General features: G+C 41.2%; 1 protein-coding gene across 4 annotated transcripts in view; it reads left to right on the top strand.

The window, feature by feature from the left end:
* TMCO6 (transmembrane and coiled-coil domains 6) overlaps nucleotides 1-18,733 on the top strand; it is a 64,027-nt gene that overhangs the window by 30,679 nt on the left and 14,615 nt on the right. For 3 of the 4 annotated variants that reach the window (XM_040441821.1, XM_040441830.1, XM_040441813.1), the window contains exons 9-13: nucleotides 416-527; nucleotides 2,438-2,618; nucleotides 2,890-2,984; nucleotides 4,525-4,692; nucleotides 11,558-11,665. In XM_040441821.1, coding sequence (XP_040297755.1) covers nucleotides 416-527; nucleotides 2,438-2,618; nucleotides 2,890-2,984; nucleotides 4,525-4,692; nucleotides 11,558-11,665 — 664 coding nt within the window. The remainder of the gene's footprint in view (nucleotides 1-415; nucleotides 528-2,437; nucleotides 2,619-2,889; nucleotides 2,985-4,524; nucleotides 4,693-11,557; nucleotides 11,666-18,733) is intronic. The other variant, XM_040441833.1, reaches the window with a different exon arrangement.

Genomic DNA, 18,733 nt, shown 5'->3' with positions numbered 1-18,733 from the left:
GATTAGGACTGAGTTGTGCCCGGGCAATGTGATCACATGGCCTAAGTGCTCACGGAGCGCCGCTGCCTCTTCATACAGCTGATCGGTGGGGGTGCCGGGAGTCGGAGCCTGCCATTCTTATATTGATGTCCTATCCTGAGGATAGGACATCAATATATAAATCCCAGAAAACCTCTTTAGTATCCACTTGGTTAAGTATTTATATGATTTGACTTTTGCTTTTTGTGATCCAATCCTATCTTGTCTTGTATACAGTGGTGTATGTTTATCAGACTATGCTGCTCTATAAGACAACATGGTATGAGGACAGGGCAGGCTCTCTCTCCACACAGTCCTCTTGTATGCGTGTAGTACACTGACATAATGTGACAGAAAAGATTTACTTTCATCAAAATTCTCATTTCTGATTTTTCAGTCAGGTGAATAATATTCTGCTGATCGCTCAAGGTGTTTTATCCAGAGTGATGGATTTGCTTATTAAGCTAGCTGACCTCGTGACGAAAACCTCAATTCCAGGCATTGAACTGGTGAGTGTAGTAGGAGGCATTGAACTGTTGTTTTATAGTATGAGATAAATATGAAAGATTTCTGGATCCTGAAAATGAAAAATAGATTGGAGACAGGGGTGGTGGGGGTTTAGGGGTACAAGAATTCCACCCTCCCCTCTGTATCCAGATACTACTGGATTTGTGTTTTTAGGTATGGACAACAAATTTTAATTTAATGATGAAAATCATTGTCATTTCATTGATTATTACATCTTTATAATGGTATGTACAACTGTGTCAAAGAGCCATAAAGTGACTGTCATGGAGAAAACTCATTTTTAGATGGAAGTCACCTCGGCTCTCATCTGATTGTCACAAGTCCTAGCCTTACATGGGACCATGACCCAACATATAATACATGGATATCTGGAGATGGGAGAGGGGTCCAGTGCCCTATTGCATGTATGACATGTAGACAGGAGTTGGCTTGTTAGACAACCCCTAATTAACACCAGCTATGGGGAGATGGAGGCAGGGTGCTCACAGATATGAGATGATCGTGGCATTCATTTCTGTGTATTCAGCTCAGGCCTTACCTCTGCAATTTACTGCCTTTGTTTCTGGTGCACTACAGATGCTTTTAGCAGCCCTTTGACATTGTGTAGACTGGGATAGTGTAAGCTCTGTACATTGTTTATATTAATTTAATATTAGGTTATTTGTAAAGGGATTTATCCACCCTTTAGATATTGATCCTCGGGATAGACCATCAGTATCAGATTGGTGGGGATCCAACATCTGGCACCTCCCTGACCAGCTGCTGGTACCAGAAACATAACCGTGGACTGAGCTGGAAGGAGAACCCTCCGTCTGTCTACTGTGTAGTGGCCATGCCGACACATTGCAGTTCACCCAAACGTTATGTTTCCGGTGCCTGCTACAAACTGTTGATCAGCGGCGGTCCTGGGTGTCGGACCCTTACCAATCTGATATTAATGACCTATCTAGAGGGCAATCCTTTTCAAGGGTTCTAAACTATGAGCTCCCCTGATATGTCTGTTTCAGTATATACTTGTATTCAAGAGAATCTTTCCTTAGAACACTTTGCTGTGCGGATCCTCTTTTGTTCCTCCTGGAAATGATGTATGAATACATTGACAATTAGGCAGGACAGTTGTCTATATCATGTGTTGCTATACAGTCTAATACTGTCTTAAAAATTGCTGCCAATGTTAGAACCAATAAGTAAGGATGTGTTCAACTTCACATTGCATTTGAACCCTATGGGGGGAATTTATCATAAGGGTAAAATCTGAAGTCAGTTTTGCTTGAGTCTGCGTTGGAGTACTTTACACTGCATTTATCAAATGTCGCATGTTGTTTGATAAATTTGTCTTATTCTTAGACCTAACGTTTTTGACTAGAAAAGCTACTCCATTTTTCCTATTCTACCCTCCTCCTGGAGTGAGATTGCGACTTTTTAAATAAGTCTCCGTGACGAATCTGGAGTGAAACTTATTAACATAGATAAACATGCCCACTTTTCCATCCACATTACAAAACTGGAGTAAGTGGTGTAAAAATGCAAAAAGTCACTAGAATTCTGAAGTGACGGCATGGTAAATCAGGGCCAATGTTTGCCGAATGTACCATTTACACCGCTCTGCTTTGGCATAATATAGCAGTAGACTAACTATTCCATGCAGTAACAGACATGCTGCTTGATATACATTATTTTTATAATTAGGGTTAATTTTGGAGGTTTATGACATTATATACCTATACAGCGGCATATGCCTGAAAGCTACCTGACTTATACCTCCAACAGGTATATCTTAATGGTCAGGCGGAGCTGATCTAATAAATCACTACCTGTAATATTAATATGTTCTTTTTCATGATGAAGTATATACGGTAAATCTAAATCTCCTTTTTTCCCCACAATACAGCTGATTTGCCCAATTGTGCGTTGCTTAGGAAACCTCCTGGTAGAAGTTGATTCTTCAGGCAACAAGGTTCATATTCAAGATGGCAGAGTCCTTGTGGCTTTGTTTGTTCTGATGCAAGAGTTTCAGAATGAATATGCATTCATGGTGAAAGAGTGTCTGTGGACCCTTAATAACCTCACAGGTAAGATAAAGAGATTGAACAGTTCATCTTAGGACTCCCATAGACTGCAGTTACTTATATGGGCCGAGACTCTGCCAGAATCATAGGATAATTCATAGGAACGCTCCTTAGCAATTATCTGGCGGTGTAAAAATGCTGCCGATTACCCGATGAAAGAGTGACCGAACCTGTAGTCTGGCAGCAACCCAGTTGGAGTCACTTAAGGAAAATTTTTGAATATGTAATTAAATATGAATTTAATGTTTTGCATTTTCTCCTCATCTATATATAGCGGATGATCCTGTTGTATGTAATGCACTGCTGCACTTAAACTTGGCGCCTCTTCTGTTGCAGTTTCTGGGTCATTCTAAAGATATTATTGTGCTGGTAAGAAAAAAACACGATGGGGGGAGAGGGGACTTATAAAGGCCTGCACTGCAGAGTACTGGCTTCAAAAAGATGCAAAACGGGGCTTTGGCAACCTTTTGAGCTTATTTGTGCAAAAACTTGTGATATTTTGCCTTTTGAGTTGATTTAAGCCAGATATCAACTTCAGCTATTAAAAAATTCTCAAACAGAACGATCATACACTGTCAGCGCTCACCACTGACAGGAGACAAATGGCAGGGGGAGAGGGCAGAATATATATATATATATATATACATACAGTACAGACCAAATGTTTGGACACACCTTCTCATTCAAAGAGTTTTCTTTATTTTCATGACTATGAAAATTGTAGATTCACACTGAAGGCATCAAAACTATGAATTAACACATGTGGAATTATATACATAACAAACAAGTGTGAAACAAATGAAAATATGTCATATTCCAGGTTCTTCAAAGTAGCCACCTTTTTTCTTTGATTACTGCTTTGCACACTCTTGGCATTCTCTTAATGAGCTTCAAGAGGTAGTCCCCTGAAATGGTTTTCACTTCACAGGTGTGCCCTGTCAGGTTTAATAAGTGGGATTTCTTGCCTTATAAATGGGGTTGGGACCATTAGTTGCGTTGAGGAGAAGTCAGGTGGATACACAGCTGATAGTCCTACTGAATAGACTGTTAGAATTTGTATTATGGCAAGAAAAAAGCAGCTAAGTAAATAAAAACGAGTGGCCATCATTACTTTAAGAAATGAAGGTCAGTCAGTCAGCCGAAAAATTGGGAAAACTTTGAAAGTAAGGGCTATTTGACCATGAAGGAGAGTGATGGGGTGCTGCGCCAGATGACTTGGCCTCCACAGTCACCGGACCTGAACCCAATCGAGATGGTTTGGGGTGAGCTGGACCGCAGAGTGAAGGCAAAAGGGCCAACAAGTGCTAAGCATTTCTGGGAACTCCTTCAAGACTGTTGGAAGACCATTTCAGGGGACTACATCTTGAAGCTCATCAAGAGAATGCCAAGAGTGTGCAAAGCAGTAATCAAAGCAAAAGGTGGCTACTTTGAAGAACCTAGAATATGACATATTTTCAGTTGTTTCACACTTGTTTGTTATGTATATAATTCCACATGTGTTAATTCATAGTTTTGATGCCTTCATAGTCATGAAAATAAAGAAAACTCTTTGAATGAGAAGGTGTGTCCAAACTTTTGCTCTGTACTGTACATAAAACCGCAATATACAAATTGTGGAAATAAAAAATAGTAATAGACACACCAATTACAGAAATACACTGTCATTAAGCCCTAGTTGTCCTAATGCTTCTGTGCGCATAATCCATGTAGCCTCTCTTTGCAGTAACAATCGGTGTCTATCTCCACCTTATGGTGGATTGGGGGTCAATTCAATACCAGCAAAATTGAGAGTTTTATGACCGTTTTGGGTCTTTGTAAATCGACTACTTGATTGAGGGGCAATGGAATCTGTTATCTCTGAGGAAGAACAAGTTCTGATGATTTCTCTTCACTTGAATTCATTCTGCAGGCTCTCTCTGTGTTATGTAACATAGCAGTGTTTGGGCATGCTTACTGTCAGCGTCTCCAAGAAAAAGGCGGTTTTTCCAGCCTGACTCACCTGCTTGGCAGTGAAGATGTGATGGTGACAATACGCTGCTTGGATTTGATGAACATGTTACTGCGTTACTGCCCAGAGGTACACGGGTCATTTTACAAAGAATTTGTGCTTTCATTTATGTTGTAGTGTGAAGTTACTGTTATTTCCTCTATTAAATATGTGATTATATTTAATGCATTTTTGTCAAAACATTTTAACCAAAATATGCATTTGGCTTAGGAACATAGGATGTACATGGCAGCTGTGCTTAATGGTGTCATCTGTTTAAAGATGCCTTTTTCTCCACTTATCAGCCACTATTCTCCCTGCCCCCTGACTTCAATATTCACTCTCAATGCCTCAGTGAAGATGGGTTAGAGACTCACTGCGAGATGAGGTTGCAGTTTCTGCCATTAGGAATGTATGTAAAGAGGAGGAGGGTGCAGTGCAGAGAGCCAGCGAGACACACCGGAAAGGCTGCTAGTTCTGATAAGTGTTCTATCTCACCCCGGAGCTGGATTTACAACTACAATGCTCATTACTGCTGTACTATGTCCTCTGTGCTGCTTCTCCCTCTTGCTCAGATGAAGGGTAAACTAGCTGACATTTCCAATTGGTGAGCCAAGATGGATCATCACTAGTGCAAGTTTTAAACAGTTAGTGATCACCAATACGCATTTTTTACAGCGTTCACTAAGGGGACTTTTCACGGGACCCCCTTGCAGCGGAGGGCGGGGGCTCAGCTCTCACATGAGAACTGCTCTCCGGCTCTAAGGCTCTAGCAGCCCAGACCGACAGGAGTGCCAATCCGGGGTGTTTAACTCCTTACATGCCATGGACAATGGTGCTTGCCGCAAGTAAGCGGTGACAGAGGAAGCACACTCCCTCTGTCTACTATTGGCACCCAGCAAATGCAATCGCCGGGTGCCGATGTGTGTAAAGGCAGGCCAGGACCTGGTATAGGCCCCAAGCCTGCCTTGAGTGTTTTCCAGCAGGCTGCACCTCTCATTTATTAAAAAAAAATTCCAGTAAAAAAAATAGCTTTTTTTCCATTGAAAATACTCTTTTCATAAAAAAAAATTGCAAAAATAAAATCTCCCCCACATTTGGTATCACTGTGTCCGTAATGACCCCTACACAAATATCATTTAAATTATCCTCTACGGTGAATGCCAAAAAAAACTAAACAGAATTGCTCATTTATTCTTAATCTCCGCCGAAGGGATCAAAAAGCGTAATTTACCCCAAAATGATACCAATGAAAACTAGTCGTCCCGCAAAAATCAAGCTCTCACCCGACTCCATAAAAATAAAAAAGTTATGGGTCTTGGGTTGCCGTGATGCAAAAAGATTTTCTTTCTTTTAAAAAAGGGGTTTTATTGCACAAAAGTAGTAAAACCTAAAAAAACATTACATGTATTTGGTATTGCTGTAATCGTACTGGCCCAGAGAAAAAAGATATATTATTTATACCGAAAAATTAACGCTCATCCCTATTTATAATGTAAAAACTCAGTATTGGCAGTATTGCTGTTTTTTTCCATCTCCCTCCCACAAAAAGTTTATAAAAGTTTATCAGAAAGTTTTGTGTACCCCAAAATGACACCATTAAAAACTACAACTTGTCCCGCACAAAAGAAGCCCTCATATAGCTACATAAATTAAAAATCTCTTGGAATACAACAATAAAAAAAAGGAAGAAAAACACTTGGTCAACAAGGCCCAAAACAGGCTGGTCTCTAAAGGGGTTAATCATTGGTTTCAGGATCTGGAGCAAACCTATGCTTTGGTTAACAACTTGTAGTGTGTGTGAGCCAGGTTGAATATGGTAGCTATTCTTGTCAGCTGAACTGAAGGTACAATACACCTGAAACATAAATGGTTGACCATTTCAGTCTGCTGTGGGCACACAACTTTGTGTTTCTGATTTTACGTTGAGGCATACAGGTGTTTATTCTTATATATATATTTGGAATGCTGTGTTGCAGGGCATTTTGTACAGGGGAATATGGTGGCACATGGAGTCCATACACTGCCACATTACTGCATGGATTTTGAGAATTAAAGGGAATGAATTGTTTGAATCAGGTTTTATGTTAAAGAGGACCTTTCATCAGAAAATAGTGTGTTAAATTCTTATACGACCTTATGGGGCTGCTCTCACTGATGTCCGGACTCTTTTTTTTTCAAATGGACCCCCCGTTCGTCCGCTACGCTCTCCGTTAGTTTCGTCACCTCATATGCAAATGAGGCGACAAAGTTATAGTAGGCGTTGTTCTCTAAGTTCCGGTGGGCGCGGTTATGCTCCTTCTCCCTGGCTAAGAGCGGGGCGCTGCGATTGGATGTGCTCGCTGCCAGGGAGAGCATAACTGCGCCCACCAGAACTTAGAGAACAACGCCTACTTTAACTTTGTCGCCTCATTTGCATATGAAGTGACGAAACTAACGGAGAGCATAGCAGCCGGACATGAGTGTCCGGACATGAGAGAGCAGCCCCATAAGGTCGTATAAGAATTTAACACACAATTTTCTGATGAAAGGTCCTCTTTAAATATTTTTTTCACTCGTATCATTGGATTACACAGAAGACCATGGGTATAGCTGTGCCACTAGAAGGTGACACTAAGCAGAAAATAAAGAGTTGGTTTTTCCTCTCAGCTATACCCCTCCTTCAGGCACTGAGCTTATCAGTTTTAGCTTAGGTGCCCTGCAAAGCAGGAAGGACTGCCTCCTCCAGACACTATGTGCCATTTTCATTTATTATTTTAGTTTGTTATTTTACTTTTTTCTTCTCTATTTATGGGTAACAGGGTAAACTCGCCCATTACCCCTGCTTTCCGCCAGCCATGTGGTCACCTATTTCTCTGCAGTCCCCCCTTCATTCCAGCCTGCTACCACCTAGGTGCCAGCAGCTGAGGATGTGACTCTGCTGGTACTTCTTCCATGAAGAGGATGAAGACGGGGTTAGTATATAACACTGGGGTAAGTATATCCTCTAACCCCCTCCTTCCCCCCAAATATGGTCGCGTACAAGCACAAGTTTTTGTTGGGGTTACCCCCCCTGGAATCCTTATGGGTGTTCAACACCATAGCCACCACCCCCATCCCTCTCCTCCATGAGGTCCCACAGGTATTGTGCTCCCCACCACCCCCTTTTTTCCTCATACCTAATTTTCTGTGGGACCCTGGGCCTCATTCTACAGATCCTTTCCCCCACCACATTGGGTGGGGGACTCCTGCGGATAGATCCACCTGGGGCAGTGAGCATGAAAAATGACTGATGGAGCCCCCTGATTCGCCTTGTGACCTTCCTCTGCACACTCCGATCCTCATGTTCTCTGGCACCCGATATTGTGGCAGGAGGCAAAGCTGGTTATAACCGCCTAATTGAGTCCCTGGCTTCTCTTAGGCCTAGGCCTCAATTTGGAGGCGGATCTATTGGGGGGCAGAGTGGGTGCATTGCCCGTTTCTGGCACAAATCCTTTACACTTACTTCTCCTCTGAATCTTTCGTGCTGGGCCCTACCCCTTTCGGGCCACACATACTAATCGAGCCTGCAGCCTAGCAGGGAAGCTGCCGTGTGAAGGCTTCTCATGCCCCCCTCCCCAGATCTCTCCAGGGGATTGCTCACTTATTGGGCAAAGTATTTGTGCAACCATTTGTAATGGAGCCCTCTATGGAATTGCCTGAGTGCTTTCAAGTGGAATATTTGTGCTAGCACTGGAGACTGTGGCTCCTACTGTTTTGCTCTGTCTCAGATGTGGTATTTTTTTTAACACTGAAACTGGGGCCGCAGCTGTGTTTCTTTTTTCCACAGATAGAACATTTGCACTGGCACTGCATGCCATAACCACTACCACATAACCTACTTCTCGAGGGGGAGCATTTGCACTGGCACTGGATGCCATAATCACTACCACGTAACCTCCTTGTCGAGGGGGAGCATTTGCACTGGCACTGCATGCCATAACAACTACCACATAACCACCTTCTCGAGGGGGAGTATTTGCTCTAACATCGGATGCTGTTCCTAACTGCACTTTCTTTTCGTTCAATAGCGGAGCAGTTTATTCTAGCAATAGGTGCGGGGCTACTTCTACTTCTCTGTGCTGGCACTTGTTGCTTTAGTTCACAAGTCATTCATGTCTGATGGCTATGGTCACTCACATCCCCACCTTCCACAGACTAAGTATTTGTGATAGCACTGGATGCAGTCTAGTACTGATGATGTAGCTGGTAACTCCTACCCTGTGTCTACCGGACTTGCCGACTGCATTATTTGCTTCACGGATCGGGGATCAGTGCTGTCATTTCATACCATGGCTGCTCCAGCATTACGCATGTTCTGGCTGCCCAACCTGTGCAGTTCAGGTGACGTGTGTCAACGCTTTGCGCCCCCACCAGGTGGAGCAGTTGTTCCCTCTCTCTCTTGATGACATCACTGATGTCTTAATTTTTTCAGAGACAAGACAACCTATCGCATTTCACACTTCAGCATGGGGACTACTAGCTCTCACTAGATTCTGTATCTTTTCTTCTTGTCCAGCATAGACATACATCGGACATTATTCCCTGGGAGTTCGTGCGCAGAAACTTTATCCTGTTTCTAAATGTTTTTTTTGCTTTCATGTGCCCCACATGATGCTCTGGTTTTCCCATACTAATCACCTTCCTTTCATATTTTTCAGTTAAGCATTTGCTGGTACCTGACCTCTCTCGCCATTCTTTCCTGTTTAAGACCCTGCAAGTTGTTTCCATCCTCCCAGACAAAGTTATTTTCACTTGGGAGTGCTGATGTGCATTGCCCTGTGTCCCCCAATGATATGTGCCAGAAAATAGGATTTTTTTTTAATTCATTGAGGAACACAGCTCCCATCCAGTACTGGTTCTTCCTGATGGATCCCACCTGTTCTTCGTTCTGACTAGGGATGAGCGAACTGAACTTTACAGGTTTGGGTTCAGGCAGTGGAGGAATCCCGTTATAATGGAATATAACGGTATTCTATGACAAAATGCAAAACGGAAGCCTTTTAAGCAGCATTTCGTTTTGATCCGTCATAATAGAAGTCTATGGCCAAGCATAACGGATCCGTCTGGTTTCCATTATGCAGGACGAAAAACAAAGTCCTGCGTAACGGAAACCAGATGGATCCATTATGCTTGGCCATAGAATTATATTCTGATTGATTAAAACGTAATGCCTCTTAACCCTTAGGATACCGGAGTTTTTTTCATTTTTGCGTTTTCATTTTCATCCCCTATTTTCCTTGAGCCATAACTTTTTTATATTTCCGGTCACATAGCTGCATGAGAGTTTCATTTTGCGGGACAAGTTGTACTTTTTAATGCCACCATTAATTATGGCATAAAATTCTGACCCCCATAACTTTTTTTTATACTTATGTCTACTGAGCTGTTTAGGGGCTCATTTTTTGTGGAACAATCTGTAGATTTTATTGATACCATTTTGGAGTGTGCGTGACTTTTTGATCACAATTTATAAAAAATTTTGGGGTAAGAGAAGCAATGAAAAAATGGCAAAACGGCCATTTTGACCGTTTTTTCCATTACGCCATTCGCCGCATTGGAATATTTTTTTTCAATTTTAATAGTATGGGTGTTTTTTCGGTCAGGGTGATACCCATGATGTTTATATTTATTGTTATTTAGGTATTTTTTATACGGAAAGGAGGGGGGGTGATTTAAACTTTTTTATTTTTTAACATAAAAAAAATAATTGTGATGATTTTGTGGTTCATATGAGCCTATAAATTGTTTTTTCATTTGAAATTTTGGTCTATCAGGGATTTTTTAAATGCCATTTAAACTCTATTTTGCTCATTTCTTATCCTGGCCTGCCATCTGGTGGCCAAAATAAGAATTGCAGCATGAACACTTTCAGCCTCATCAGCGAGGCTGAAAGTGTTCAGCGGAACTACGAATGCCCCATTTGGCCACAGAGCATCGGTAGGAAGCCCGAAATTGGGAGCTTTCGGGTTTTTGCGCATTTAGATGCCGTGACCTCACTTGGTCACGGCATCTAAAGCATTTAATTACCGCGATCGGCATTATTGCCGGTCACGATAAACGGCAGAGATCTGCCGACCATGGCGCCCGCTGCACGTGCGAGCGGGCGCCATGTTCACACATCACTCCAGCGCCGTACATGTATGGCGCTGGTAGCAAAAGGGTTAAAGGCTTCCTCTTTGCATTCCGTCATAGAATTCCGTTATATTCCATCATAACGGGATTCCTCCACTGCTTGAACCCAAGCCTGTATAGTTCAGGTTCGCTCATCCCTAGTTTTGACCCATCTCCAGCTCTCTTTCTTACTATTGGTTTCTGTTGGTTGCTCCTACTGCTTTTGTACAAAACTGATTAGCTCAGTGCTTGCAGGAGGTGTATAGCTGAGAAGAGGCGCTAACCCTTTGTTTTCAGCTTAGCGTTGCCTCCTAGAAGCAGCTATACCTATGATTATCTGTGTCCCCCAATGAACTCATTGAAAAAAAGGATTTTACAAGTAAGCACAAAAACTCCTATTTTTTTATACTTTCAATGACTGTGTAATTTTTTTTAAATAATCACACTGGCTGCTAGGCTAAGAGTATGTCAAAACTTGCTGTTCTTTGAGCAAAGGTCATTGGTCATAGATGCAATAGACTGGGGAGAGTTTTCTCGGCATGCTCTGTGACTTCTGTGATATCACTTATTGTGAATGATGGTTCCTAGAGAGGTGGTACTTGTCATTGTCATTCTGCCTTTAGTGATAATGGCTACTGAAAAGTTACCTGTACAGAACACCATGACCTTTATAAGGCCTAGTGGAAAATGTAAACGAAAACCACAAAAAATTTGAAAAAAATTGATTTAAACAATAGGTCATTTTTTGATGGCATATTCCCTATTTTTAACTGAAAAGTCTCTCCTTTTTAAAAACGCTAAAATACATATTTTTTTTCCTTAGGCTGATGACATCATTGTGCATTCTTTATTACAAATTCCCGAAATTCATAAGGATCACCCTGAGATACAACAGCGTATGGAAGCAATCCAGAATTACTGCAGGCCAATGGTGAGAACTTTAATAACCTTTCTAAACAGTCCCGAGAGGCCCCTTTACACTGCTCATCAGTGGAGGTATCCACTGCATTTACATGCAGTGATCCCCTCCACAGTATGGGGAAGTGCGATCGCTAATGCTATCACTTGTCCCCATACTGAATCATTGTTTGCGGTCAGCAGAGTGCTGTTTAGACAGCACAATCTGCTGCTGAAGAAACAATGATTTAGGCGACTCCACCAACAATGCTATTACCCGATGAACGAGTGTTTCTCTCATTCATTGGCGGCACCTTTAGGATGCTGGCACACAGCGCAGTGAGTACACAGTAGTAATGCAGTTACTGCATCGACAAACATACATTCACAAGGCAGTGATTGTAAGCTGCTGAAATTAAATCTGATTTCTATGACACAGAAAACACCAGTGTTTAACCCTTTCGCCACCAGCACTGTACATCTTATGGACAGGACCTCTATGTGGACAGCACAGAAGATCTGCCTAAGGGCTCATATACACGACCGTATGTATTTTGCAGTCCGCAACACACAGATCCGCAAATAAAAAAAAAAAACAGATGCCATCTGTGTGACACTTAGTTTTTTTTCTGGATGCATTATAACAATGCCTGTCCTTGTCCGCAAAAATGGACTTGCGGACGTACGGATACAGAATGCACATGGAGTAATTTCAATTTTTTTGCAGCTCCATTGAAATGAATTATTCCGCATACAGGTCACAGAAAAAACTGAACGGACACCGACAGAAAATATGTTTGTGTGCATGAGCCCTAACAAGGAGGCATGGATTCTGAAATCATCAGTCATCTTTCACACATTGATCAAAATTAGCTAGAAAGTGGCCAACCCTTTTAAGGACGAGGCCCAATTTTTCAGATCTAATATCTAGTAACTTTGGAATGCTTTCTCGTCACACATTGTACTTTCTTAGTGATAAATTGTGGTCAATATATTTTGTATTTATAAGAAAATCCCAAATTGAATGAAAATGTAACATTTGCAATTTTACACATTTGGATTTTTCTGCTTTTAAGACAGTTATAGCTTACAAAATACCATATGTCCACTTTATGTTGGCATCTTTATTCAGTCGTACTTTACTTTTACAGATCAGGCTGTTAGAGACACGGAGATACGAATTATGGGCCAGATTTATCATTAGCTCAAGTCAGAATAATGGAGTGAAAAAGTCGCAAATTTTTGCGCAATTTCTTAAACTGCGCAAAAAATTTCGACTTTTATTGGCTCTGCACTATGCTCGCCAGTTTTCTGAAAGTGGGCGTGTTTTCTTATGTAAATGAATCTCTAGATAGATTTACTATTGAATTTGTGACTATTTAAAAAGTCGCTAAAAAATGCGCAATTTCACTCCAGTGAGGACCATGCTTATCTTATGCGACTTTTTAATAGAACATGCGACTTTTTCGTAAAGACGTGCGACGTTTGTAAAGCTTACTGACGGATAAACTGCTACCGTCAAACCACATTTATTACAATCTTAAAGGGCCGATCATAAATCTGACTTGGCTAAAACTGACTTTAGCCATATGTGAAAGTGGAGTGAGCTGTCAGAGTAATGATAAATCTGGCCCTATGTGTCTAATCCAGTTAATAACAGAGAACCAATTTCATTTAATAACAGAGTAAATTTTTATTTAATTGGAAATGCGGTAAATCATATACATGTGACGTTTCGGCCACAATCCGGCCTTCATCAGACTATGATAAACATAGAAAAGATACAAAAAGAGTACATTATATATCAGCATGATAGTGGTAAGTATATACATAATGTTACATATATTGAAATTAATAATCATATATATATATCTCAGTCAGGAGAAAACAATTCATAGTCTGAAATCAGTCAATAGCACATATCTGGAAAAAGACGCCGTTAAAGGAAAAAAATAAACTCAATATGTCTGGACATTTTTAGATCTATCAAATCCACCAGTAGGAGTGGTTAAATTATAACAAAGTGAACGATATACTGCACAATAACAAGTTCAGAGTTGGATATAACGTCAGATCTGCATATGGAGGGTTGCGTCCTGGTGGGTATCCTAGTATAAGCAACACAGGTCATATTGATCAAGTGTCCCTAGATATACAGGTGGAAATGGATGCATCAATATAGAATATAACAATCACAAATGCGACAAGTCGATGTCTCATAGAGGAACAAAGGATGACAGGAAAGGCAAGATAAGTGAAAGGTACATAGAATCTGCATATGTTAAGATTGTGCTATTATAAGTGATTGGAGATCCATATAATTAACATATAAATACCTGGTACCGCTTTGGGGACTGCTAAGATGGCGGGCGCAATTTAGGAGAATGCAGACTCAATTCTGCTGGTAGTAATCATAGCGCCTGCTTGGTGATTATGCTGGAGTCTTGATAAAGAGCGCGGGCCGGAAGAGTTCCGTACGCCGCGCATGCGCAGAATCACCAGTCTGCGCGTCTAGCCTCACTTCCAGATTGCTAAACCGGAAGTTGTATGGGATTGACGTCTGTGCGTGGTTTGGCAGCGTGCCAAGCCTCACTTTAGAATCAATGTAGGAAGCAGGGCAGACTCTGGTCCACTGTTGATATTCTGATGTTTTAGTGCATGCGCATAAGGTTAGGTTAGCGATCTATTCTAAATACCAAGCCCAAGCAGTAAAATATATGTTATATGACTAAAATAAGAGATTGGATACTATAACTATTTTATACATACCAATTGTGCTAAAGGATACTATATTATATTCGGCACCAGACTATATGGACTAGGCTATCTGTGGGAAGACATCCATACCAAGACAGACTTTCCTCCACAGACAAAAGCTAGGAACATTCCCTTGTGTTCATTGCCTACAGTGCTCCAATGTACTAAAAGGAGCATACTTTCATCATCCCCTATCTGGCAAAAGCTTCCCTGTCCGAGGATACTTCACATGTGACTCCTCCTATGTGGTATTCCTTCTCAAATGTCCCTGTGGTAAGGCATACATAGGTGAGACAACCCAGAAGATTTGTGATAGTGTGTGTCAACACAAATCCACTATACGACGCAAAAACCTATTACTCCCGGTACCAGCACACTTTGAATCGGCGGGTCATAATCTCGCACAACTGAAATACCAAATTATTGAACATGTTAAACCACTGAGGAGGGGAGGTGACAGAGCGAGATTACTCAAAATGAGGGAATCCTACTGGATCCATACACTAGATACTCTTGAGCCTAAAGGTCTAAACAGAGAGTAAGAGATTCAGGGCCTCTTGTGATTCATTCCATAAGATTAATCCAACAATGTCAATGTAAACTAAACAATATATTGAATACTGTGTCCTCTCTTTGCCTTATACCCGGTGACACAGTGATGCACAATTGTGTGATCAAACACGTCATTTCTTGATTACCTGTGATCCTCTCGTTTTTTTTTCCCTTTTTCTCCATTTTCTCTTTTTTACCCGTACTTCAAGGGATTTCGGTACTAAATGTCCTCTGCATGTCTATACTGACATGTCTCCTCTGTGTATTACTATGATATGTCCCTTTACATATACAGTACAGACCAAAAGTTTGGACACACCTTCTCATTCAAAGAGTTTTCTTTATTTTCATGACTATGAAAATTGTAGATTCACACTGAAGGCATCAAAACTATGAATTAACACATGTGGAATTATATACATAACAAACAAGTGTGAAACAAATGAAAATATGTCATATTCTAGGTTCTTCAAAGTAGCCACCTTTTGCTTTGATTACTGCTTTGCACACTCTTGGCATTCTCTTGATGAGCTTCAAGAGGTAGTCCCCTGAAATGGTTTTCACGTCACAGGTGTGCCCTGTCAGGTTTAATAAGTGGGATTTCTTGCCTTATAAATGGGGTTGGGACCATTAGTTGCGTTGAGGAGAAGTCAGGTGGATACACAGCTGATAGTCCTACTGAATAGACTGTTGGAATTTGTATTATGGCAAGAAAAAAGCAGCTAAGTAAATAAAAACGAGTGGCCATCATTACTTTAAGAATGAAGGTCAGTCAGTCAGCCGAAAAATTGGGAAAACTTTGAAAGTAAGGGCTATTTGACCATGAAGGAGAGTGATGGGGTGCTGCGCCAGATGACCTGGCCTCCACAGTCACCGGACCTGAACCCAATCGAGATAGTTTGGGGTGAGCTGGACCGCAGAGTGAAGGCAAAAGGGCCAACAAGTGCTAAGCATCTCTGGGAACTCCTTCAAGACTGTTGGAAGACCATTTCAGGGGACTACCTCTTGAAGCTCATCAAGAGAATGCCAAGAGTGTGCAAAGCAGTAATCAAAGCAAAAGGTGGCTACTTTGAAGAACCTAGAATATGACATATTTTCAGTTGTTTCACACTTGTTTGTTATGTATATAATTCCACATGTGTTTATTTATAGTTTTGATGCCTTCATAGTCATGAAAATAAAGAAAACTCTTTGAATGAGAAGGTGTGTCCAAACTTTTGGTCTGTACTGTACATACACTCCATTTTCCTCTCATATACATAAATTCTATGTCCTATCTATTGATATAACTCTACAATATACTTCTATAATATACTTCTCCAATACGCTATCTACATTGTATATATACACATATGCCATATTACTTATTCTACTGTTAGCTTATATTGGCACTAACATATACAGGGAGTGCAGAATTATTAGGCAAGTTGTATTTTTGAGGATTCATTTTATTATTGAACAACCATGTTCTCAATGAACCCAAAAAACTCATTAATATCAAAGCTGAATATTTTTGGAAGTAGTTTTTAGTTTGTTTTTAGTTTTAGCTATTTTAGGGGGATATTTGTGTGTGCAGGTGACTATTACTGTGCATAATTATTAGGCAACTTAACAAAAAACAAATATATACCCATTTTAATTATTTATTTTTACCAGTGAAACCAATATAACATCTCAACATTCACAAATATACATTTCTGACATTCAAAAACAAAACAAAAACAAATCAGTGACCAATATAGCCACCTTTCTTTGCAAGGACACTCAAAAGCCTGCCATCCATGGATTCTGTCAGTGTTTTGATCTGTTCACCATCAACATTGCGTGCAGCAGCAACCACAGCCTCCCAGACACTGTTCAGAGAGGTGTACTGTTTTCCCTCCTTGTAAATCTCACATTTGATGATGGACCACAGGTTCTCAATGGGGTTCAGATCAGGTGAACAACGAGGCCATGTCATTAGATTTTCTTCTTTTATACCCTTTCTTGCCAGCCACGCTGTGGAGTACTTGGACGCGTGTGATGGAGCATTGTCCTGCATGAAAATCATGTTTTTCTTGAAGGATGCAGACTTCTTCCTGTACCACTGCTTGAAGAAGGTGTCTTCCAGAAACTGGCAGTAGGACAGGGAGTTGAGCTTGACTCCATCCTCAACCCGAAAAGGCCCCACAAGCTCACCTTTGATGATACCAGCCCAAACCAGTACTCCACCTCCACCTTGCTGGCGTCGGACTGGAGCTCTCTGCCCTTTACCAATCCAGCCACGGGCCCATCCATCTGGCCCATCAAGACTCACTCTCATTTCATCAGTCCATAAAACCTTAGAAAAATCAGTCTTTAGATATTTCTTGGCCCAGTCTTGACGTTTCAGCTTGTGTGTCTTGTTCAGTGGTGGTAGTCTTTCAGCCTTTCTTACCTTGGCCATGTCTCTGAGTATTGCACACCTTGTGCTTTTGGGCACTCCAGTGATGTTGCAGCTCTGAAATATGGCCAAACTGGTGGCAAGTGGCATCTTGGCAGCTGCACGCTTGACTTTTCTCAGTTCATGGGCAGTTATTTTGCGCCTTGGTTTTTCCACACGCTTCTTGCGACCCTGTTGACTATTTTGAATGAAACGCTTGATTGTTCGATGATCACGCTTCAGAAGCTTTGCAATTTTAAGAGTGCTGCATCCCTCTGCAAGATATCTCACTATTTTTGACTTTTCTGAGCCTGTCAAGTCCTTCTTTTGACCCATTTTGCCAAAGGAAAGGAAGTTGCCTAATAATTATGCACACCTAATATAGGGTGTTGATGTCATTAGACCACACCCCTTCTCATTACAGAGATGCACATCACCTAATATGCTTAATTGGTAGTAGGCTTTCGAGCCTATACAGCTTGGAGTAAGACAACATGCATAAAGAGGATGATGTGGTCAAAATACTCATTTGCCTAATAATTCTGCACTCCCTGTATATATTTTCTTCCCACAGATAGCCTAGTCCATATAGTCTGGTGCCGAATATAATATAGTATCCTTTAGCACAATTGGTATGTATAAAATTGTTATAGTATCCAATCTCTTATTTTAGTCATATAACATATATTTTACTGCTTGGGCTTGGTATTTAGAATAGATCGCTAACCTAACCTTATGCGCATGCACTAAAACATCAGAATATCAACAGTGGACCAGAGTCTGCCCTGCTTCCTACATTGATTCTAAAGTGAGGCTTGGCACGCAGCCAAACCACGCACAGACGTCAATCCCATACAACTTCCGGTTTAGCAATCTGGAAGTGAGGCTAGACGCGCAGACTGGTGATTCTGCGCATGCGCGGCGTCCGGAACTCTTCCGGCCCGCGCTCTTTATCAAGACTCCAGCATAATCACCAAGCAGGCGCTATGATTACTACCAGCAGAATTGAGTCTGCATTCTCCTAAATTGCGCCCGCCATTTTAGCAGTCCCCAAAGCGGTACCAGGTATTTATATGTTAATTATATGGATCTCCAATCACTTATAATAGCACAATCTTAACATATGCAGATTCTATGTACCTTTCACTTATCTTGCCTTTCCTGTCATCCTTTGTTCCTCTATGAGACATCGACTTGTCGCATTTGTGATTTTTATATTCTATATTGATGCATCCATTTCCACCTGTATATCTAGGGACACTTGATCAATATGACCTGTGTTGCTTATACTAGGATACCCACCAGGACACAACCCTCCATATGCAGATCTGACGTTATATCCAACTCTGAACTTGTTATTGTGCAGTATATCGTTCACTTTGTTATAATTTA

The sequence above is a fragment of the Bufo bufo genome, chromosome 1 (assembly GCF_905171765.1).
Source record: "Bufo bufo chromosome 1, aBufBuf1.1, whole genome shotgun sequence".
NCBI classification, from domain to species: Eukaryota; Metazoa; Chordata; class Amphibia; order Anura; family Bufonidae; genus Bufo; species Bufo bufo.
This window is presented reverse-complemented; position numbering and strand designations above follow the sequence as displayed.